Source organism: Chanos chanos, chromosome 8 (assembly GCF_902362185.1).
Source record: "Chanos chanos chromosome 8, fChaCha1.1, whole genome shotgun sequence".
NCBI lineage: Eukaryota > Metazoa > Chordata > Actinopteri > Gonorynchiformes > Chanidae > Chanos > Chanos chanos.
Genome location: NC_044502.1, coordinates 30,154,330 through 30,178,279, shown reverse-complemented (window position 1 = coordinate 30,178,279; position 23,950 = coordinate 30,154,330). Strand labels below are relative to the sequence as shown.

Below are 23,950 nucleotides of genomic sequence, written 5' to 3'. Positions count from 1 at the left end.
CGTATTTAGAGGCATAACTAAATTACGTTTGCAGTGACCTTGATGACTGATGACATTAAACATCAGTTAGCGAGCATACAAACGGTACATTCCAGTTTGGAGCTCTTTCTTTGGCTGATTAGAGACGTAGCATTCAAATATACCCTAAGACATCTTAAACGCGAATGTTTATGCAAAATAACAAGCCCTTGTATATGAACTATCATTCATCGGGCTTTCTTTTTAATCTCCTAAGAAAGAACTCCTGTCTCCTTTTTTCTGCCAGGAGCTCCTGAATCCGTTTGTTCATGGTTCTCTCGCGAAACGGCACACGATGTGTGGGTATGAAATGACTCTGCGAGACCTCGTTGTCCGCACCAACAATCTTGTAGGTCACATTGATGGAATTATTCTCCTTGCCGTTCCTGGGCCTGTGTAGATTTAAAACCGCAGGCGGATACGCGGTCACCCTGGGTGGAGCCGCAGTTGTGACAGGGGACTGGGTAATGACGGGGGACTGAGAGCTGGTTGGCACGGTTACAGTTAACCAAGAAGAAAGTGAGGTGCTCTCTGAAGCATCCTCAGAGGGAGTGGTGCTGGTAATTGTAGTTTCCTCAGTAGTGGTTGTTTTGAAGGTGGTGCTGGTAAACCTGTTTTTCCTTCGGACATTAACGGTTGAGTACTTCATCGGCATAGGGGTGGTGGTAGTTTTCATACGTCTCCTGGTAAAAGGTGATTTTGTAGTGAACAGCCCTTTGTATGTGGTAGACGTGAGAGGAATGGTGTACACCTCAGTTGTGAGATCTGGAGTTGATGTGTAGTCGCTGTCTGTGTGATCAGGTTCAGTGGTATACATCCACGGTGTGGTCTGGTTCAATTTGGTTGTGTTGTTGCCCTCACTGCAGGACTTGCAGCACATCTGTCTGTACCCCGGGTTGGAACAGTACTTACTCAACACCTTCATCTGACAGAAGACAGATTTGTCTCCCTTACAGTGCTGCCCTGTAAGATAAACCAGCACAGAGGTTAGTATGAAAAGACCTGCTACATTTGGATAAAAATAACAAAAGAGGGGACGAAGCACAGAAAACAGAGAACAAACGTCAATTGAGGGACAGCAGAAAAGAAATGACCGAATAGACTCCATTTTTACCCTGAGGATGAGTAGTTAGATCATGAGAGGCACAGAAAGAAGGAGAGAACGAGAGAGAGAGAGAGAAAGAGAGAGAGAGAGATACTTAAGAGTTGTTTTTGAAAAAATGCAAAAAACAAACCTCGTTAGATCACAGCATAGCAAAAGACAGCTGAGTAAGCAACTGTGTGAAGATAAAAGAAAGCTGGAATAGTGAGTGTTTGATCTATATAAGTGTATGATACGAGAACACTGGCGGAACAGAAACTGTTCTTTTCCAGGGGTCCCAAAGGCACAAATAGCCTGTATATTCTCATATTAACTTATGAATATATATCACACAGGATGCACACATTCAGCACACAACTTTCTCTTTTCTCAGTAGGTTACAAAACTTTATCAATGATGTACAGTTCACAGATTGATGAACCATTTGGTAAAATAAACAAGCAAGTGAGAAAGTAAATAACTAAATAAACAATTAACTAACTAACTAAATAAAAATATTGACAAGAAATAAGAAAATATTTGTTTGGAATTTTCAGTATAAAAAAAGGAGCGGTACATATAAGACTATAATCAAACACAATTTTTTTTTGTGATTGAAAACATCCAAAATCAGTAGGTGCTACAAGGTTAATTTTGGCATTGATTTGGTGTACAACAGCCATTGCCATAGTAACGTAAGGTGTTCTGGCCAGGGCAGGATAAATGACTTGTATAGAAAGCAGCTTTCCTTTAAACACGTTTGATGGCAATGTTGCTTATTATTCCAAGTCGCAAGAACTTTGTCTAGCTACTTGCTGAGAACAGACCAAAACATTACAAGAGGTCGCCTGTGGCATTGCCTTTAAGCAGGTGCAAGCTGTGAGGGGCTACTAATTTGTATGGTGGCACAGAACAGACTTAAAGCTATGTGCTTAATAAGTGAACTAAAATGTGAATTTGAATGTTGGAGCTTGGACATCTTGGAGCTGTTTTTCAAAGGTAGATCTAGCCCCTTAGCTTCAACCACCTTACGCACACAGTTCAGTTACATCAGAACTAGCAGCAAATACTATTCCGGCGTTACAACGGCAAAATGTAATGAGCACTGTCCGCATCTGAAAAATACTCAAACATTCAGATTTAAAGGAACTGAAACTTTACAGAGACCTCAAAAGAACCCTGATTACGTATTGTAGCATAATAATATATGATATTAAATACTTATCGGAACAATTAATTTTGTCCATAAAATATACATTTTGACATTCTTCAAATATATATATATATATATATATATATATATATATATATATACACATATACATACACGCACATTTTTTTTCTTTTTACAATTTTTTGTTTCAGTTTTAAGAGATAACAGTCCATAAGATTACTGAATTAACACCACTTGATATATATTTATAGTTATATATAGTCTCAAAACACAGTAGGAGTAAGGATTGTACAACACCCTGTACAATCAGACCCTCAAACCGACGTATTTCAGAGAACAGCACAAATTTCCACAAAATGATAGATACGATGTGAACTCAGCTGAGAGATCAGAAAATACTAATGAAATACTGTAAACATTGTCAAGTGAAGGTGCTTGTATATGTGTGTATGTGGGTGTGTTTTTTTTGTTTTTTTTTTACATTTGCTTCTTCATTAGCTGCCTCTGTTCCATGTATGGTGAGTAAAATAAACTTGAAGTGATGCCATCTTCCATAGTCCAGCTGATCCAAAATAAGGCAAAGATTTATGATGTTTATGACAAAATAATTTTCATGACATGAAAATAAGTGCATTTTTTTTTACTTTGTCAGAGTAAATTTTACATAGTGCCATGGTACAGGCTTTAGTCCCTTCCTAAGTTGATGTTTTGCATGGTTGTAGGCTAGCTTACTAGGCTAATTGAAAACAGAGAGACAGTTATACCAGACAAACCCTCTACAGTTCAGACATTCTGACCACACATCTGGCACCTTAAATGCATTGCACTTTCAAGACATTCTTCAATATTCAAGTAAAATATGTACAAAAACATATGAACACTTCAAGAGTAAAACCCTTTTGGGTTTATAAACTGTGCCGTATGCCTCTGGTACTCATAAACACATAAACTGTGTTCAGTCCATTTAACTGAAATGGTGATTCCCCCCCCCCCCCACTCCATTAAACAAACCAGTGTTTGTCTTACTCTATTTAATGCTACATCATTATCTTTCCTGTCACTGACTACTGGTGTGTCCCAGTGGACAGCCCAAAGCACTGTAATTATGATAACCCCCACATTTTCCACCTAAACAAGACCTTGACCTTGACCTTGAAAGGTGAGCTTTCAAATCCAGCTTTACCATGAATACAACCCTCAAAAAGAGAGAGTGCATGTGTGTAAGAAAGAAAAAGAGAGGATAAGAGCCCCTCACTAAGAGAAGAGGAAAACAGCAGCAGCAGAGGTGAGAGTCAAGGCAGAGCGTCACACAGCCAGAGGGCCAGAGAAAGAGCCAAGGTCCAGGACAGAGGTGGCATGCAGCAGACAGGGCTCTGACAACCGAAGAGAGGCCGTTTACTGGAGGAAATCTTGGGCAAGGGGAGCTCTGGGTCTGCCCTGGACAACCACTGGATGAGGAAGTTCCCTTTGTCATCTGTGAAGGTGAGACAGAGAGTAGCACAATGACTATGGGACAACATACATTATAATACTACTAGAATATATCTGAAAGAACATTTGATAGAACAACACACACACATGCATGTGTGTGTGTGTCTGTGTGTGTGTGTCTGTGTGTGTGTGTGTGTGTGTGTGTGTGTGTGTGTTTGTATTTGTGTGTGAGGTTATTAAAAGCTGATCAGTAGAAATTTGAAAAAATAAGAAAAAGAAAAAACTCAAAAGCTAAAACACAACCCACTCACTTGGACATGCGAATAGCTGACATGTCCTGATGGTCTCTGGTTTGGTGTCTAAACAGAGGCCCACTGTATTATCAGGAGCATTACAGGTCACCTGCCTCTCCTGAGTGCCGTTTCCACAAGTCACAGAGCACTGAACACACACAAATTCACTCATAAACACATAGCCATGAACACACATACGGTCATGAGCAATAAAATGTTGCAATGCAGCATCTCTCTTTCTCTTTCTCTTTCCCTCTCTGTCAGTCTGTCTGTCTATCTCTTTCCTTCTCCCTCTCTCTCTCTTTCTTATGTAAACACATACACAAACACACCTGAGACCAAGGCCCAGCCCTCCACTGTGGTGGGCAGGTAATTCGGTTGCAGGGGCGTCTGCCCTCAGGGCGATCGTCGTTGCAGTACTTGCTGTTGATTGGCTTGTGAGTGCCGTCGACGTGGGCTTGGAGGCACCGTACTGAACGAGTCTGGTAACCAGTGTTCCCACATGTCTTACTGCATTCTTCCCAGTCGCCAGTCACCCAGCTTGACAGATTGAAAAAGACAGCACTTTAAAAAAAAAAAAAAAAAACGCTGGCGGAGGCAAGGAATATCTTGTGACTAAAAAATCTTATTCACAGCATATACGTGACAGTCTTAGCATTGCGTTGCCATTTGATATGCTTCTGTTAAAAAGCTGAAGTCTATTTTTACTGAAAAAAGTCTCCATGAAATAACTAACATTTCTTACTTTTTTGATACTGTATTCCCATTATAATCTATGATAATACATAATTTAAAAGAACAACAACTTTGTTGTGCTAACTGGTGATTTATATTGTATCTCATGAAAAGCTAACTAATTAAACCCAGTAAAATCTACACATACACCAACACACGCAATTAAAAGAGAGAAAACAAATACATTGGCTGGGAGCATTCTTTCTGGTTGCAGTCACGACTAATGGGTCGTGGTTTGGGAATTTTGGCACAGTGGGTTCGGTGGACCATCTTTCCATCTGACTTTCGCCGGCAGCCAAAGCGCGTGTACTGCTTTCCTGCAAGAAAAAGTGAGAGCACACCAGAACATATGGTCAGCAGGACAGCTCTAGCTATGTGAAACCATGAACAAAGAGCTAGATTCACTTAAAGAACTTCAAAACTAACATTTGCAAAACAAGCAATACAACCAGCGATTGATAAACAACAAACACACAGTGCAGTCATTAGCTGTGCTAGCAGTTTTCCCCCAGCTAAACCCTTTTTTAGCATTTAAAAGCGTTAGGGGAAAAAAAGAGGTCTGAAGTCATGGCTTCACCTCCTCCGCAGGGCTTTGAACAGTGTGACCACTTCCTCAGTGCCCACTCAAAGTAGGCCGTGTCCTCGTGAGGTAAACTGTTCTCCATGGAGTTCTGTGGCTCCTCCTGTAACACGTACTTGTACGACAGCGTGACCTTAGAGTCACCCTGAGAATGCACCTATCAAACATGACAGAAAAGAAACCATGTGTAAAGTTAACATGATTAATAACAGCAGTTCTGTAGGCTTATATTTTCTTAAAGATGTCCTTCTGAACTCTTTTGAACAAAGCTTAAACCAAGGTGAAAATTTCAACCACAAAACCTTTGCTGTTTGGAAATAAGTTTTAGCAGTTTTGTCAGGGAATTTTGCCATATTCTAAAATCCATCTGAATAAAGTCAGAAATGACATATACCTTTCTGTTCTAGCATCAGAGGGTATTTTTGTAGGTTAGTTGCCACATGGTGTACAGTGTTTCAACGCTGCCTTTTAGAAACATAACCTCTAGGCTCTGAGTTCAGACATGGAGCTACCTCTGGGCAGATTTCAGCAGATGGGTACATTCTCTTCATTAAATTTACTCTCAGTAGCTTCAAACTCTGAAAGCCGACCAACTGGAAGGTGTGAATCATTAGGTGTAGAGAGCAGCTGCTTGGTTCACTTGAATACATCAGACTCACCATGATGAGAACACCGTATCTCAGAGGGCCTGTGGTTTGGACAGCCTCCATGTCATCATCGTTAGTATAATCCCACGCCACGCCTTTCTCAATCACTGTCCGTGATTCCGGAAACTCACCAATATCGTTCAGAAAGACATGATCTGTGGCCTGATTTTTCACCACTACAAGAGAATGATAATGCTTTAGACAAACAATAATGCTTGTATCTACAGGATGATGATGATGATGATTATTGTTGTTATCATTATTATTTGTCTGAGTTTAACCGCTCAGTGAAAGCAATGGAGTAGTACACTGGTACATAACCTCACAAAGGTATGTTACCTGGGTCTGTTCAGTCATGGTTTAAGCTCTGATGTTTTCTATATGGAGATTTATTAGTTATGTGACGTTGACTACTTGCTCAAAGTCTGAAAGCTTCCTGGAACACTGATCTGGAATTCACCATGTTCTCATTGCCAAAAAAAACATCTTTTCTCCATAGCTATAACAAACACCCACCACAAGACCCAGTGTTCTACATACAGTTGAGTTATGGACAGTCATGACAGCTTTATTAATGACAAATGACCAACCGAAAACAAAACAAAAATTATTTGAAACTCCTACCAAGAATGTGAGGTGTTCCCTTAAATTCTCGGATCAGCACATGCCGTGCCCCTCTGGGAATTTCCAGGATCTTAAGAAAACCTGAAAACAAAATTCCAGAAGCTTAATGTATAGATAAGCTTCTGACTGGAAACATTCTGTGTGAAAACAACTCTTTTCTTTTTGTTTTTTGTTTTTTTTTTAGCTTGAGCAAACAGGAATCCCACATTCCCCTTAGGGCTATGAACAAAGGCACCATTGGTGGAGAACGGAGACAGCAGCAGGACAGAGAGATGCTAACCTGGTTTTTTGGTGCTACGGGTGAAGTTCCCTTTGACGATGTTGCAGGTGGAGTTGTCCCCTCCACACACCCCGCACATATCCTCCTCCATCTCCGAGGCAATTACATTATCACACCCCACCTTCTACACAGAGACATAGGGATTCAGACAACAACCACCAAAAGATGCCACACATTTTACAGACAGTGTCAATGTATTTTTGTGTGTGCGTATGTGTGTGTCTGAGTGTTTGTCAGAGGAAGCACTGCTGCCACGAAAATTGGGCGGAAAAAAAGTAAAACAAAGAAAACAAGTTTTATATTTTGATCGATTAAATTGGTATTCCTCTTGAGAACTGTGTATTTTTTGCCATCTGACTGCAGTGTTTTTCTGATATATGTGGCCAAAAGCAAAAAAAAAAACAACCCATCACTGATTGGCAACGTCGGCATTTTTTAGCTGGCAGAGTTGCCCCTTCTCCCACCCAAAGCAAGCCAAGAGCACTAACTGAGAATATAACTCTCAGCACTAAAAATGGTGGTTCAGCAATAGAGAACTGTGTAATGTTGGTTTTTTTGCATTTTCTATTTCAATAAAAAAAGGATGCAGGCTTCCCTTTATTTATCAGTCAGTCATCATCACTTAATGTTGAAAAAAGACGCATGAGTGAGAGGGTCACTTCAATGTCGTTGTGAACTGTTCCAACATCTCTTTGTGAAATTTTCAACAGCGCTTGCCCTAGCTGCCAAAGCTCGCATGGGCTCAAACAATTACAATGTAAGGAAGAGATGTCCAATACTGTTTAAATAATGGCCATTTGAGCAACAATTTAAGGAACCCACCCCCCCCCCCCCAAAGACAAACCAAAACAACAAAAAACAAAAACAAAACAAAACAAGACAGTATGACACAGTCATTCATACAGTCGATTTCAAGAAGAATAGGTGCATGGACTCAAATTCTGAGTCTAAATATATTTGTTTCTTTTTCCCCACTGTCTTGTTAAGGCCAGTTTGTAACTGTGCACTGTGCAGTTACTTGGGAACTTCAGACCTGATGTGTTTGGTTGCTTCCTTCTGTCATATTTGCCAGAGGGAATCAACAGCTAACTGTCGATATGAGCTAAGCCAGGAGGAGTTCTTTTCTGTTGAGGCAATATATTTATTGTAATGACACTGTAAAATGAAAATGATAGGATTGCTGTGTGAGTTGCTGTGTGAGTTATGGTTTCTAGTAAGGTAGTCCTAGATATAGTCTATATGGAACAAGGATGATAATGTTTGAAAAAGAAAAAATGAAGAAATATAATATCATGTCCAGATGGTGTTGTTAAAACTAGACTCATTTTGGTGTAGCGTGTGTGACCTGTGAGGATTGAATTTCTCCACCAAAACAGTAGGATCTACATTGGTAAAGGGCTGCCATTTAACATTTAAGTAACCACCACTAATGACAAAAAGGGCAAAAGTTAGTTGCTATGGAGCAAAGAGTCTGCTCTGGTATGTTTGAGAGTAAATACAACAACATACATGAGGAAACTACACTGATAAGACACAGATAACCCCTTTCCAAGCTCTGAAAGTCTCCAGATCCCATTCGCAAGCCCAGCTGCCACTTTCTGTGGACAGTACATCCATCTGGGCCAGACAACTGAAGGTTCCCTTGATCGGTCTGCCTAAAACGCTCTGACATTGCTACAACGAGCATGGACGTATCCTTCCATGGCCTGAGAGCGACGCCTACAAAGAAAACAAAAACCTATCACAGCAGCAGCTGTTGCCCCCAGGGAGAGGAATACCATGGGGGATCCAGGTTGAGATCGCACAAGGTGAACGGCGCTTGCATCAATTTTTGCGCTGCCCTTGGCACGACCGCATGGAAAAGACTCATTAGATCAATAAAAGGCTGTTTGAGGGGAAACTGAGAGAAATACCCACTGGGAAACTAAGGGTCTAGGAGATAACAGCTGACATCATTCATTTGAGAAGATGTGAGAGACTGGGATGTTTTTTTCTGTCTCTTTTCTTTACCTCACATTCACCTCGTACACACAGGCTGTACGGGTCTGTGTAGGAGCAGCGCGTTCCGTCATGAACCATCCTTTTCATATGCACCACGTCTTGCGTCTCCATGGACTGGCAATAGAGCTGACATCTCTCCTCAGCTGGAAAGGCACACACACAGATGAATGTGAATGTCGGGGTAAGAGACCGATTTTGGCGTGATCCAGAGTCCACCGTTAGAACAAGACCTTTGTGCAGTATAACTGAGTCAGAACTACGCATTCACTCACACTAAATCTAGCAGAAAAAAACAACTGTCAAGTTTCCTCCAGTTGTTCATGTTGTAAACTAAGTTAGACATCTGGAAAGCCACTGAATTCAAGCCTCTAAGAATATATTGTTTTCATATTTGAAACATTGTGTTGTTTATCCTAGCCACGAATGTGCTTTCATATACATGATAAATTTTGCGAATGGAATATTTTTGGTCAATGTGGATACATAAACAAATTACTGACGACTAATAATACAATTATCTGCTTTCCATATGCAATTTCAGGGATAAGATAGAAGGGTTTCACTGAAAGGGAAACTCAAATGTCCTCTAAAGGGAGCAAAATGAAATTCAGTGACTATTTTCATTGCTCTTTATTTATTTATTTTTTTACATTTGTGTATATGACATATGACACACATGGGAAAACACACAAGAATGACAGACAGTGAGGCTGGAATATTACTCTGTGGAATATTTGAATTCCATACCCTTTAAAAGCAATTTTGCCACAGTGGAAAACCAGGAATATCATTCTCCCAATAATCACATTTCAGGACGTCTCAACTCCACAGAGCTGGTCTATTTTCCTGTCCAGTGACTAAGAACATTTCTCAGGTTTGTCAGCAATCCAATTAAAATAGCTAAATCTTATTAAACTTTGACCTACAGTGGCAAAAAAAGAACGAAACCCTGACACTGCAACATTCCTCCCTGCTCAGGAGGCCATAGATGACTTCTCCTCTTCTCCTTTTTAGTTCTTAATTCCACAAAGACGATGAATGAAAGACCAGACTTTTTTCCTATCAGACAGCTGCTTTACTCTCATCCTTCTCTTCTTTCTTCATTCAGCCAAGTTCCTTTGCTCACACAGCTCTCTCTCTCTCTTGCTCTTTCTCTCTCTCTCTCTCTCCCCCTCCTGGATTTCTGCTTCCTCTGACCTTGACATTACTGTATTATGTAAGGAACGAGTTATGGTTTTCTGCAATAAAAGTCTCCCTTTGGAATACGGTGTGTGAAATCTTGAAAGACCAGGGTGGCCAACACATGACAGACAAAAAAAGCAGCTGTTACAGATGTTGTAAGCGCACGATAAACCAGACATCCTTACCGAGAATTACAAAGGCTGGTGAGGAATCTTCTATTTAGGTTTTTATTGTATGGAAAAAGTGAGGCGCTGAAAGTTCCCCTCAGGTTACGTCCAAAACACATTCCTCATACGTTCCCAAAAATAAGACTAATTTGAGACATATGGAGAACAATACGAAAGTCTGGGGATCTGTCACACTATCCATGGTAAGAGAACTCAGACTGTGTTAAAACACGTCAGCAACAGATTAAAAAAAAACAAGAGCTCTTCTGAGTTTGGGAGTTTTACACTCACTTAATGATGGTATGTGCAGAAGACAAGTCTGAGACAAAGCAGAGAGTTCACTTTGGATCACAGCTGTGTAATTCAACAAAAGACTCACTTTCTTTTCACATTCTGTGTCAAACAGTCTGTCCCTTTTATATACATCTAGAAAAAGCTCTGCTCCTTGCTGTTTATTACAGTGTAATAATATGTGTAATGGAGCCATAATAAACCTTCACTAAAGCAATGATACACTCAAGCGTGTGAACTCTGGCTTGGTGTTGTCTGCTTTCATGAAAAGGCCTTCATGACCACACACAGTGTATTCTTTTGAGTTTAATACTGTGATTACAAAAAGGATCACACTATAAACAAACTCTTCAAATATAGATGAAAGGAAGTTTTTAAGAACTGCATTAAGCAAAGTAGTCAGTTTTCATTCCTACCAGAGATGTTGCAGCATAATGATAAACAAAGTGCTCATCGAAACAACTACTTATTTGTTTTTTTCTCCGCCTTTTTTCCATCTTGAAATGCCTAAATACCTTTGATTTTATAAGTCTCCCCCTTACACAGCAGTCGCTCACATCATTCACTTTCTTATCTCCCTCTATTTTACCACACGCTGAATTACATACTCTCACGCAATGCAACACACTTGGTAGTGTGTGCTTCACCCTGTACTCTACTGACAATAACCCACGCATTACTGCTGCTTCAGAGGAAGACTGGGACAGGGCCCTAGGCTGACTCACCTGCCCAAAGACCATGGCCAGCTGTGTTCCCATTAGATTCCCAGAAAGAGTTAGCAAGTGTGGCACAGCTGGGATTCAAACTGTGACTCCCAGATGTAAAACACACTTCTGCAAAGTTAGACAGAGCCTGAACTGGGTATGCCAGGGAAAGTACAGAATATATCTGTTTTATACTATTACAAACACTGAGCGGCTGCAATGGTACAAATGGTTGTAATGGTATAAATACCCCTGACCCTACCCCTAACTCTAACCTTAGCTGCCTGCAATGTGCACGGACAAATGCATTTGTAAATACCTTTAATATCTGAATGCTTTAACGTCAAAATGTTTACAGCTCATACACTACCACATAAAGGCAACTTCTCACAGCCCTCTCCCCCAGCCCTTCACTCACGGTCAGGGTGCTCGTAGGGTAACCAGTGGTGTTTGGTTCCCTCGTGCTCAAAGAATGGGTCCCACATCCTGCACTGCTCCTCACGGAAGTCAGCAAACACCTTGGCACACTCCTCCGTGTTGCACAGCTGGAATTCATAATTGTTGCCATAGCAAGTGCGCCCACCATTGGCTGGACTAAAAAGAGGAAGGCAGTGAGGTTTGACAAGGGGCAGAGAAACCCATGAGTTTTGTGAATCATCAGATAATAATTAATAATAATAGTTATAAAAAAGTGTGACCGATCATTCTTAAAGAGACCATCAACAAGATTCATGTGTTTCCATGAAAGGGACTCTGAAGAGCTGGCCTACTTGATTCTATAATACTTCCTCCTACTCAGCGCTACGTCCTCTTACTCTGACTAAAACCTCCCTTTAACATATCACATTTGAGAAATCAGAGAGACGCTCACATTGGGTTGTTGCACTCCCGGGTGCGGAAACGTACTCCACTACCACAAGTACGAGAGCAAGAGCCAAACTTGGTCCACTGACCCCAGCTCCCATCCTGCCTTAAGATGTCAGGAGTTAGCTTGATGCAGTGACCTTTAAAGCAGTGCTAAAACACAGCAAAAGAGCGAGAGAGACAGGTAGAAACGGTCAGCAACTGAGAAAGGTATTAGTATGTAAACAGACCAAAAAAACACGTGCTCACACATTTTGAGAAGAGAGAACATCAGGACACACTGTCCACATTCCAATGATATTGTGAAACTTAAACCTTAAACCTTACACCTAAATGGAAAGACTTCTTACCTTCCCCGTTGCGCACTTAGTTCCATCAATGGGAGGACCTTTCTTGGTTTTGCAGAAGAAAGGATTCTCAGGGTGACTACACCAGAGCTGCTTGCAGGGGTCGTAAGTGCTGTACTGAAAGAATAGAAGCATGCTCACATTCACACAAAAGGCTAAAGGAAGCTAATGCTGCCTAACCAACACAGAGTAAAACAGGGGCACTGTGCCAAGCTCTAACACACTCTTGGGAATGTTCCATTGCCTCATTCATGGCCATAACTTTGATTGAAACTCAATTAAATCGAAACTTGATTGCTCAATAGTTATTAGATTCCATTTTTTTTATAGTAGTAGATTGTGCTTATGGGTGGTGAAAGGCGGAGTCGATTTGAATTGAGCACTCTACAAGAGAATAAAACAATACTATAGCACTATAACCGGTACATGTGAGTGGAATGGAACAGTGTTAATGATATCACGAGAAGCGCATTTTAGGAGACTGAAGTGTTACTGCTCCAGGCTGCTCCACTTTGCTCTAATGCCACCCAGAATTCCCTTCTTCTTCATTGTCTGACCTCATGCATTTTGTGCTCATTACAACTCCAGAATGGAACTTGTAAAATATTACCCCAAACAAGTAGACCACTCTGACAAATGAGGAGTGAAAATTCAAGTAAAAAGTAAATATTTATATTTATTAGGTAGCCTACGTCACTAAACAAATTTCACTGTCAAAAACAGACTTATTACTTGGCAAACTGATTCACACAGGTGGTATCAAACAAAAGTAATGATCACTCTGAGAAAAACCAAAGTCAGAACAGAATCTGAGCACATGTTGTTTTCCCTTTGAGCGAGAGCGAAGCAGAGTGAGGACTTGGGCCATGAGCAGAGCACATGCACACTGACCAGAGTCTCAACTCACTCAGCTCCGCTCACATGCTTTGACTATCACAAGGCCTTGAGAACCAAAACAAAGTAAAGGACTATGTTGGCTGAATATTATATTATATCACAAACAATGGAAGAAAAACAAGTAAAAAAACCCCAAAAAACTTTGACCTCAAAAGACTTACTATAGTAAATCTACAAGAACTTTTTTTGAACATTCAGTTTTGTATCCTCATATAACATGGCCTTCATATTCATATCATGACAATTAGTTTATTGTGAACATAGATTCAATTAAAAACAAAAAAGTTGATGTTTCTTTTCAGGTTTTATTGACTAACCATTTTGGATGTGATAACTCACCGCTGTGCACATCATGTAGCCAATGCCAAAGTCAAAGCGACACTGCTCATTCATGGAGTAGTGGATCCCTGGAAGCTGTGGCATAGCTGGCCAGTCATGATCAAACGGGTCATCACGAAGACAGTCGTACGTGCTGTTGGAAAGAGAAATTACTGTTTCAGCTATTTTCTGTATTTGGCCAATTTTTCTTTTGGAGACACAAACAGCCTCCAGCTTTGGAGCTAATGTTGTTAACACTGTCACAAGACTTGCCATTAGCATTAGCATAACATTCTTAACATCACTCCTCATTACGTCCTCTACTGAAACAGCAGAATACATCAGAGGTCAAGTACTGACTGTTTGAACATTTTCTACCAATCACATGGCACGTAAACAAAAACATGGAGATGAAATTGAGGCTGTGAAGTTGAGAGAAGTGTGACTCACTGAAGGTAGCGGCTAAGCTCCTTTTGGCTGCAGCGGGACCAGTGGTAGCGATGGAAAGCAGCCTGCACCAGGGGAGCCATAATGCTACCCATGGGCACCTCATCCCCACACTCATTTCCTTGTCCATCATGCTCCATCCCCAACCTGCCAATAAAACAGCACGCTCCATTTTCAGTACACCCATTATACGCAAATTCATAAACACACCTATATGGTAGGCTAAGATAGTGTACACTTATGTTTTTGACAAATGCAACGTAACAAACACATGTATGCATATATAAAGGGTGGGAGTTGGGATTAAGCATGTCTCACACATGTCCAGTCTCGTGAGCCACCACAAACGCTGAGGAAAAGCCGTCCTCATGATTCAGAGTGCAGCTCCGCACAGGGTGACACATACCAGTCACTGGAGCATAACCTGAAGACACAAAGAGATAAATATTGATGATGACGATGAGAAGAAGAGGAAGAAGAAGAAGAGGAAGTAGAAGAAGAGGAAGAGGAAGAAGAAAAGAAGAAGAGGAAGAGGAGAGCACATTTCAATGAAGAAGAAAAATATATAGAAGGTGTGAATAGTAAAGATAATAGTAAAAGGGAAAAGATATTAATAGACTGAGAAAAAGCAAAAGAAATAAACATTGCCATCGCTCTGTCTTTACCTTCCTGTCTTCTGGCCAATTAGAGCCCTGTAAATCTGACTGTCTGATCGCATCATGACCTGATTATTGTTTACACCTGCCCTCAGTTCGTTTCACCACTGTGTCCTTCTCTACATATACCCCTGTGTTTTCCTGTGTGCCAGTTTACCTCTTTGCTCTTGTTCTTGTTTTTGTTAGCATACACGTTCCCTGTAGTTTCCCTGTCCCTGGTTAGTTTCAATTCCTGTGTATAGACCATAGTCTGTTTCCCGACCTTGATGTAATGTTTAGCCCACAGTAACCTTTTCCCCATGTATGTAACCCTGCTTGTTTCTGATTTTGGATTTGGATTACGATTTGGATTAAAAGTTTTCTTGCACTTGCATCCAGTCTTTCTCTATTCGTGACAAACATAACAAACACAACACAAAACCTGACCAAAGGCAAGCACATAGAGAATTCATTACACTTCAGCTGAGGCACACACTGTGTAAGCTATTCATTTAAGTATTTGCTATGACTTATTAGTAACAATAACATCCCTCCTGAACATGAATTCTTGCTGAAGTCAAAACAGCTGAATGTCAAAATTGAAGTAAACTGAACCGAGCCATTAAACTGGGTCTAATAAAGCCCCATGACAACACTGTAATGCATTACACATGCAAATACGCGTGCCAGTGTGTGTATGAATTGTGGATACAGTACCTTGCATGCCAGTGGGGCCGAACTCTTGGCGGGTGAGGAAAATGGCGTGATCGTGATATTCGGCATCGTTCTTGTCTTCTTTCTGCTGAAGGAAGGCCCAGCGACACACGTTCTCCAGACTCTGAGACGGGTTCCCCAGCTCTATAAGGCCCATAGACTGAGAACAGACCATCACAGAGCTCAGTTTGGCTACAGTTCTAATGTACTCAGCTTAATGCTCACTTCCCTCAGACTGTTTCATTACACAGCAATGCATCTGATATTCAGTCACTTCTAATGGAGGAGTCCATTACTCCTCTGTAACAATACTGCAGCAGGAGTTACATTGCTTCCCCTTGGCTACACTCACTGGATTTTACTCACTTACACAGAAATACAAGCCCAAATGAAACCACTGAAGATTTACAACCTACTACTACTACAATATAATAAATTTTAACTTTCAAACATGGATTTTAGGGATATCAGGCTTTGTCTAGTACGAGAAAAAAAAGATGTATTCCCGGGAAAGTGCCTGACATTTGGATCTGACATACGTAATTCCTTCCTCCAGTTTTTGTGTCAAAATGAAAATATGTGTGACCTTTGTTGTGAAAGACTCCTGGCAAAAAGATGATATGATAAGTCAGTGACGCATTGTGTCTGACCTGGCCATGGCGCCAGGAAATAGTTTTAGTTTTCATTTTTTCTTTTTAATGAATTATGAACTGGTAACTATGGTGATGTTAGATAAGGGAGATGTATTTCATCAACATGATGTATTATTTTCAGTTTTCCTGCAATGAACAGTATATTAATACAGCCTTTTTTGTTGCTCTACATGGATTATATGAGAAATTATGATATCAAATTAGTAACAATTTTTGCTAAATACATGAAGCCTTTGTAGAGGAGCCATGTCAGTGTAGGATAGCAATATTATTGTTAATGTTCATTAGAGGGATTAATTTGACCTCAGGACATGAGCTCTTCAGGTGGAGTTAACTTGAGGTGCAAACTTGTTTTCCAAAAAAAAAAAGAGGCAGATTTCTCAACACATTCTAAGAACTTGCAGAACAGGATGCGAGGTGGCAAGAAGACCAAAACCCACATGATGGGGATTTGATGTGAAGGCTGATTGAGATCATTGGGGTTTATGAGGCAGGAGGGCTGAGAATCTAAAGGGCATGACTCAAACAAGTAAGTGTGGTTTACTTTCTGCCTCATTTCACATGAAGTGACATTCAAAACTAATATCATACTGAAACCACAGCTCCCGCCGTACTATTAAACATTTCCTCATAATAAGCACCCTGTCTCTTTAACACACAAACTAGAAAAGCTAATCTTAAATTGTTGGTTTTTTTTTTTCAAATGAATTTTACAATGCATTGAAAAGAGAAATGACATACAGCGTATTGCAAAACATCTAGATGTATTGTATTTCATCTATGTATATCATCAATAATAATGAGAGTGCTGTATATTGTATCGTTATACAGGAGGCTGTGAGACTTTGTGCTCTGGTTACCTTGGCTGAGCAGAGCATCATGATTCTGACAAGAACCACGTTGATGTGGGCGCCCAGCGAGCTGTCCTGATAAATCTCATTCACCTTTAAAAAGACACAAAGCACAACGCCATTAGATGCTTAACACTAGAGTATACAAAGGCATGGTTTAAATGTTTAAATTTAATTGGTAATTTAATGGTAAAAATCTGTGATAACTCATCAGTGAGGTGGGTATCTAATTATTGTCTCAACTGTGTTTTATTTCCCTAACATGTTAAATCATTCAGTTAAGCTCACAGTGCTTCAGTTACTTGGCAAGTGTTGGGGACACACACGAAATACACTACAGTCCAGAGAACTGGGGTCATGGTATGACAGCAATAAAATATGTATGTGTTACAGGAAATTTCCACAAAACAGATGTCCCCCAAAGCTCTAATATAACCTCTCCCAAAAGGAATCCACAAAAACAATAATAAAAAAAAAAAAGAACTAGTCTGTTAGCTATCTAAAGCTGTCCGTAGATTTAAGCTGTATTAGACAATACATGCATGTCTGCTAACAAGCTAATAAAACAGCGAACCATCCCCAGCTGCTCTCAACATTTTTATGATAACCATCAGTGTTTTTTATGATCACACATTCCTGTCCAGATTGGATTCCTGCTTGTTAAGAAATATGATTTCTATGGCTTCTGTCCCCTCCGAGCTCATACTTGACCCCCGTCTCATTCCTCATCAAACTGCCCCATGGGCATAGTCAAGATGAACACTGTTTGAGTGAGAAAACTAATGAAAATTTATCATGTGTGTACACACATACAGAAGAAAGAGGGAAAAGAGAGAGAGAGAGGGAGAGACGGAGAGAGAGAGAGAGAGAGAGAGAGAGAGAGAGAGAGAGAGACAGGAAGAGATTGATAGATGGACGAAAGTTCTGCCACAGGCTCTTTAAAAATTAACAGTCAGTGTAAGAAATATCATCTTTGGGAAAATGAGAGAGGTGTATGGAACATAGAGGAACAAAGAGAACTGAGAAGTAAAATTGATTTTATTCTACAGACGATATCAGTGTCATTGAGAGCAAAATGAAAATTAAATGCAGCCGAACTGACCCCAAACAGGAGACTTAGACAGAGTCCTTTACCAGTGTACAGACTGGTTAAATAACTGTCAGATTTCAAATGGGAGGGAAGCTGTTTCAATGAGAGTTGCCTGGCAACACTCAACACCTAATCCTTAGGAAAAACCACTACTACCCTTGTCTGTGTTTCTCTCCTACAAGCACTTGTACTGTTCTGACCCTTTATAACTGTATTCTCTGGTCCATGTCTCTACAGACAGCCAGGCCACTGCTCCCACACCATCTCTTTAACCCAGCAGAGAGATGATAATTACCAAGACACACCACACATCTTGTTACTACTGCATTCTCTCTCTCCTTTCCTCTGCTTGTACATTCTGTCTCTCCTTCTCTCTCCCTCTCTCTCTCTCTCACACACACACACATATACACACATTGTTGTGTTAATAACCCTAGCAGCAGGTCTCTCATTAGTGTTGGCCAGTCTCTGACTCTGCTCGGCCCTCTCTGAATTCTATTAGCATTTGCTTTCAGTGGGCAGGTAGCTAATTGTCATGCGGGAAGCCAGAAAGCCAGAAAATCATTAGGATCAAATTAATAATGCAGCAAGATTTTCAGACGGAGTTTGTCTCTGCTAAGAAACATAGCTGGAGTGGAAACAAAAAGAGACACAGAGTAAAAAGAGGAGATGGAGTGAAAAGGAAGATGGAAAGGGCACATCAAAAAAAAAAAAAAAAAAAAAAAAGCAACTGAAGTCTGTTGCCTCTAAAACTGAAGCTATTTTAGAGTTTGTTTTATTCAGTATCAAGTCTGAGTGCAAGTCTTGTCTTGCCTATGGATTTAGGGCACATCAGACAGAAACCCTCCCATGAAAGTGCACAGACAGAGCAGCTGTCCCTCCCATCCACAGGTATTCTACAAGGTGCAGTTGTACTTTCTGTGCAGCATATGAAAAAAAAAACTATGCACAGTATATTGGATTACCACTTTATTAACATGTCTGATTTCTTCACTATTGCTATACATATTGGACACACACACACACACACACACAAAATGGCATGGTTGCATACTTTTCAGACTTTTCTCAGCTTAAGGGCAAGATTTCTTATTCTTATTAAGCGAACACTTCTGCTCACAAATGGAGGAAAGTACATAGGAATGCCCAATATTTAGGGGCTTGGAATCACCTGTGTTTTTTTTGTTTTTTTTAGTTCACTCAAGCTCAGGTCAGCATTTCTTACAACCCACCATAACATGCAGAAAAACAGCCACTGCTATTGCTCCCCAGTGTCCCTGCTGTTCAGTGTTGTAACGCAATTACAACCTGATAGAACAGCAAATCTCTAATACATGACAAAAACTTAAAATTTATACTTTGAGGATCTTAGGAGATACTTACAATATTCATGAGGGTGAGCAGGTATTTCTGGATGTTCTCTCTGCCGTGGAACTGCACAACAGAGCAGTCTACACCCAGCAGCACCTCAATGAAAAACACCTCATCCTCCACATGTCTCCGAACACGGGTGCTGTTCATCGTCCTCTGCCTCTGCTGGAGTCCACGGGCCAGTGTCTCCACACCTCCCCCCAGTCCTGTCCCTATAAAACATATACACAACTCACATACACGTATTACAGTCACAGAGGTCCACAGGAAAGGCCTAATTTGAATCATTCAACTTTCAAACGCATCATTGGAATTTATCAGCAAGGCTACACAGCAGATCATCATTCATTCAGAAGATCATTGATTTTTTCCACAAATTCGCAAAGTAAAAAAAAGAAAATAACTACTAAAAGACATTTTAGGCAGCAGTATATAACGAGCCCATGCTTTAGTATTAAAACTGTTAGGAGCGGACAAGGGACATGTATTTGTGTTGAAAATATCGATCATGTATTTTAAATCATACCTCCCTACACATGGCTCTAAAGTCTACAGGAGGCATACCGTCCCAAAGCAAAAAGCCGCTTAATACCACTTTATTAATCAGATTAAACTGTCAGATTAAAACACTAACAGATTAAAACACTGTTAAATCAATTCTTTAGATGGAGGAAAGTCCTTCAATGCTTTCAAATTTGATGAATTTTACAGCCGTACAACACGAGCCCTTTGGCAGAGGGAAAGCAGAAAGTTGTCCCCCTTCCATTTCATAATTTGAAGAGACCTTGTCAACTATAAAACCCAGTAGAACCAAAATCAAGACTTTAAGTTTTCTCATTTTATTTAACATTTCCACATACAGTTCACAATCTACTTTAAAAGTAACAGAATTATATTTTAGATTGCAAAACACACCCCTATTCAGGTATATAATTGTAATTGTGAACATTATGAATATGCAAATCACGGAGGCCATGCAACAGTAAGATCTGACAAGCAGAAACACATACAGAACGCAGGCTTTCTACGTAACTGAACAACAGGGTTAAACAGAGCAATACGAGGCACGCACAGGTTTGGAAATGCTTCAGTGGGATTTCTTTCTCAAAAGCAGATCTTTCCATGTGGGTGCATTTGTCAGTACACACCTTTGGGAAGAAATTTTGCAGCAAAGACCATTAAAGGTAACTCATTAAAACAATACCTGCTTGGTGCAACATTCAGGTATTTTTTAATCTAATTCAATTTTTTGTAAATTTGCCATTATGGTTAGTTGGAGAATCAGCAGTTGCAATTTTTGGGGGGATCAATACTAATACATTTTTTAAAGTGCTGGCTGCTTTAGACTGACATAGCTCTGCTGACGTAAGGGATAATTAATGACTGTGCATTTGTTTGCACTAATTCAGACAAATGTACAAATGTGGTTCAGTTCCACCGATTGTTTTTCATTTAATAACTGCTCTGAATAGCACTGAAACTCTACTCCTCCGTTCCCCCTGCAATCCACTCTTTTTGAGTCATTTATGTAAACATACTCCCTAAAATTAAACAGAAGGATATTCTTTCAATGAGCAATTCTATTTCAAGAGGAGGCAGAACAGTAAATTTCAGTCACTGTTAAATGGCACAGATGGGCTGTCATGGTTTTGGTGTGATATCACTTCGAATTTGACTTGATCAGCTCATTTTAGAAAACTTGGCAAATGTGACGGGATCAATTCAGGTCACTCGGCTCTTCACAAGAGTCATTCCAAATAAGAAAAAGAACATATTCATTACGTGACCTCGAGGCCTGTTTAACAATGTTCCCCACTGATTAAAGCCATAAGCAGGACTTTCTCTCTGTTTACTGATAGGAGTCTCTATGAAAATATGGATTAAGTTACTGTGAAAGTGGAGTGTGCTTTGCGTATGTGCTCCAAATTCATAGATGTGGACTGAAGTAAATCAGGAACAGTTCACTAAAGGGATGACTCAGTGTTTTTGATCTGAGTTATATTTGATCAAGAAATGAGTTGAAACTTAACACATTGTGTGGTTGATTTAGACCACTAACCATACAAAACCGTTTTCGGGGCAAACATCTGCAAATGCAGAGGAAACAAATGAAGTTGCTCAAATAGAACCAGGCAATGCTGGGAAATCCCAACGGTTATTTAAGTCCATTTTCTCCCATTTCTATTTCAATCCTCCTCTTAAACAACTATGGGTCACCGATCACTGGTTACAAGTCTTGACCAAGCTCCATTCGATGGATCTGCAATGACAGGATTGCCATGGTAACCAGAGCAGGATGACATTGCATCAGGTTACCTTCAGCTCACACCTCCGTTCCAAACACCGCCCGTTTTCAAATATCTGAGTCAGCATGTCTGCACCATCCACCTTTCACCATACCGAAGCCACCACAGCAGGTATCACGATGTCAGCTGACAGCAACTTAAAGAACAAACTCATCATATTTCAAGGGTACCGGATTCGACACTCCGCTGTGCACTTTCCCAAAACACTAAAAATAGAATGCTCCAAACACTAAAAATAGAATGCTACGCCACAGGAGGTCACGTTTCCATGCAATGATCCCCTGAACTATGTCAACATTGATGAGCTACAGAGTTGAAGTTTTCCACATCGGTTCCCAAGGACTCCCCCCCCCCCCAACCCCCCTTTTGATAGATGGTGTTTACAGAATGCGAGTGGAATGCTGATGCTCCCTCAGGCTCCACTAATTGGTTCCAATTATCAGAATACCAGAAAAAGTGAGCAGATCTCAGACAGTCCGTGTTGATGCAATACTGTAATAATACGGATGAGAGTCTATATGAGAATGCATAATGCTGTCTGATGAATCCACATTCTGAGACTAAACCTGTCTCAAAAATTATACTTTAGAGATTAAAACCAGCATTGGGAAAAATATTTTGGGTTTGCCCATTTAATTTTGGGCACACTCGCAGAGACTTAAAAATTATTTTGAATAAAAACATGAACCATTCACGAAAACCAAGAGTTAAGTTACTCTTGTGAAGCATGCATGAATACAAGTAAACAAAACCCTTTCATCATGGGAGCAAATATTATCAAAATAGGACCTCTCCAGGGATCTCCAGGCAACACAGTCTTGAAGTTCAGTCCACAAAGATTATTGGCCAGATGGGTAGATGGACATTGGCATTTAGCAGCAAAATAAATACATTCCATCAGCATTGGCAACAGTGGTTTCACACACAAACAGAACAAAATAAACAAGGTCCGATTGGAAAAAGACGAAATACTAATCAAACAGACATGAAAAAAACAGTTGGAAAGTAAGATGAAGCTCAGACCAGCAGAATGCAGCTCAATGCAAATGAGGCCCACCCTCTATAGGCACAGACAGGCTGTAGTTCCCTCAGTAATGATTTCTAAGTGGTCTGGGAGGATAAAGCAGCAGGAGAGTGTCTATGGAGTTCCTAAATGGCCCTCAAACTCCTTCTCAGAGAAACACTCTCCTCACCCTAAATGACACAAGCAGAGGAGTGGCCCACAGATACATTCCTAAACCCACGGGGGAACCACGGAGCTTTTGAGAAAATGAAGTCTTCTCTGCTCCAGTTGTCAGCCAGCAATCTCATTGACCCCCCCCCCCCCCCCCACACACACACACACATACACACACACCCCACCCCAGCCTCCACCTCACCCAACTCCGGCCCCCCCTTATCATTTTCCAGGAGGACTCGAAGCCTCTCGAACCACTGTGGTTTCAGCAAAACCACATTCTCAAAGGAAGACATTTTATCTTTAGGCCTTTCCAAATAGAGAGAAAAAAAATCCATCCAAGATAACCGTATGACCTCTGTTTTCATGCCCGAAACCATAATTAGCACATGTCATTTATAGACCTGAACTCATTTCTCAAAGTACAGCCACACCGAAAGTGAAGAAATCTCTCCATTACAACGATTGACAAAAAAAGGCCCACGTAGCTTTTGTCTGCATAAAATATGTCCATACAAGAGTATTATAGCCGCTCTTTGTGTGTTGACAGCAGGCAGCAGGTACAGCGAGGCACACAGACAGGAGAATCGGCGTCTGAGGAAGTGCTTGTCCAGAAACGCTACGGAGGGCCAACAGACATTAGTCACAGGAACAACCAGAATGTTGTTGTTTCAGAGCTGGACCGTCAATGAAAAACATATGTGCTCTCACAAATGCGCATGCACACACACACACACACACACACACACACACACACAGATTCTCTGCTCTGTCAGCCCTGGCCTTGAGCGTTATGGAACATTAAGAATTCTTGGCCTTAGTCATCATACTTAATGTGAGAAGTAAAACGTCAGGACGGAGGTGCATGACAGGGAGTTGAGAGATAAAAGTGTATAAGTTCTCTTCTCTCAAATCTGGCGTGTCAGGACATACTTAAATTAGACATCCAAACTTCCTAGTCTACCTGTCCAACGCAAGGTGTGATGTAATTGGTCTCGGCCGGCTGAGAACAATTTCACCTTTGGCGAGAAGGACACAGAAAACACCACACAGCAGCATCACAAAAAAATTC

At 40.6% G+C, this 23,950-nt stretch overlaps 1 protein-coding gene across 1 annotated transcript in view; it reads right to left on the bottom strand.

The window, feature by feature from the left end:
* Window positions 1–202: 202 nt before the first annotated feature.
* Window positions 203–23,950, bottom strand: part of adamts2a (ADAM metallopeptidase with thrombospondin type 1 motif, 2a) — a 46,242-nt gene continuing 22,494 nt past the window's right edge. Inside the window, exons 4-22 of the mRNA XM_030783061.1 lie at window positions 19,408–19,607; window positions 16,944–17,027; window positions 15,434–15,590; window positions 14,400–14,505; window positions 14,085–14,228; window positions 13,656–13,788; window positions 12,423–12,536; window positions 12,080–12,225; window positions 11,627–11,802; window positions 8,874–9,007; window positions 6,864–6,987; window positions 6,584–6,664; window positions 5,972–6,135; window positions 5,310–5,469; window positions 4,917–5,049; window positions 4,330–4,537; window positions 4,016–4,145; window positions 3,673–3,747; window positions 203–981 (exon numbers count right to left, since the gene is read on the bottom strand). Coding sequence (XP_030638921.1) covers window positions 203–981; window positions 3,673–3,747; window positions 4,016–4,145; window positions 4,330–4,537; window positions 4,917–5,049; window positions 5,310–5,469; window positions 5,972–6,135; window positions 6,584–6,664; window positions 6,864–6,987; window positions 8,874–9,007; window positions 11,627–11,802; window positions 12,080–12,225; window positions 12,423–12,536; window positions 13,656–13,788; window positions 14,085–14,228; window positions 14,400–14,505; window positions 15,434–15,590; window positions 16,944–17,027; window positions 19,408–19,607 — 3,248 coding nt within the window. The remainder of the gene's footprint in view (window positions 982–3,672; window positions 3,748–4,015; window positions 4,146–4,329; window positions 4,538–4,916; window positions 5,050–5,309; window positions 5,470–5,971; window positions 6,136–6,583; window positions 6,665–6,863; window positions 6,988–8,873; window positions 9,008–11,626; window positions 11,803–12,079; window positions 12,226–12,422; window positions 12,537–13,655; window positions 13,789–14,084; window positions 14,229–14,399; window positions 14,506–15,433; window positions 15,591–16,943; window positions 17,028–19,407; window positions 19,608–23,950) is intronic.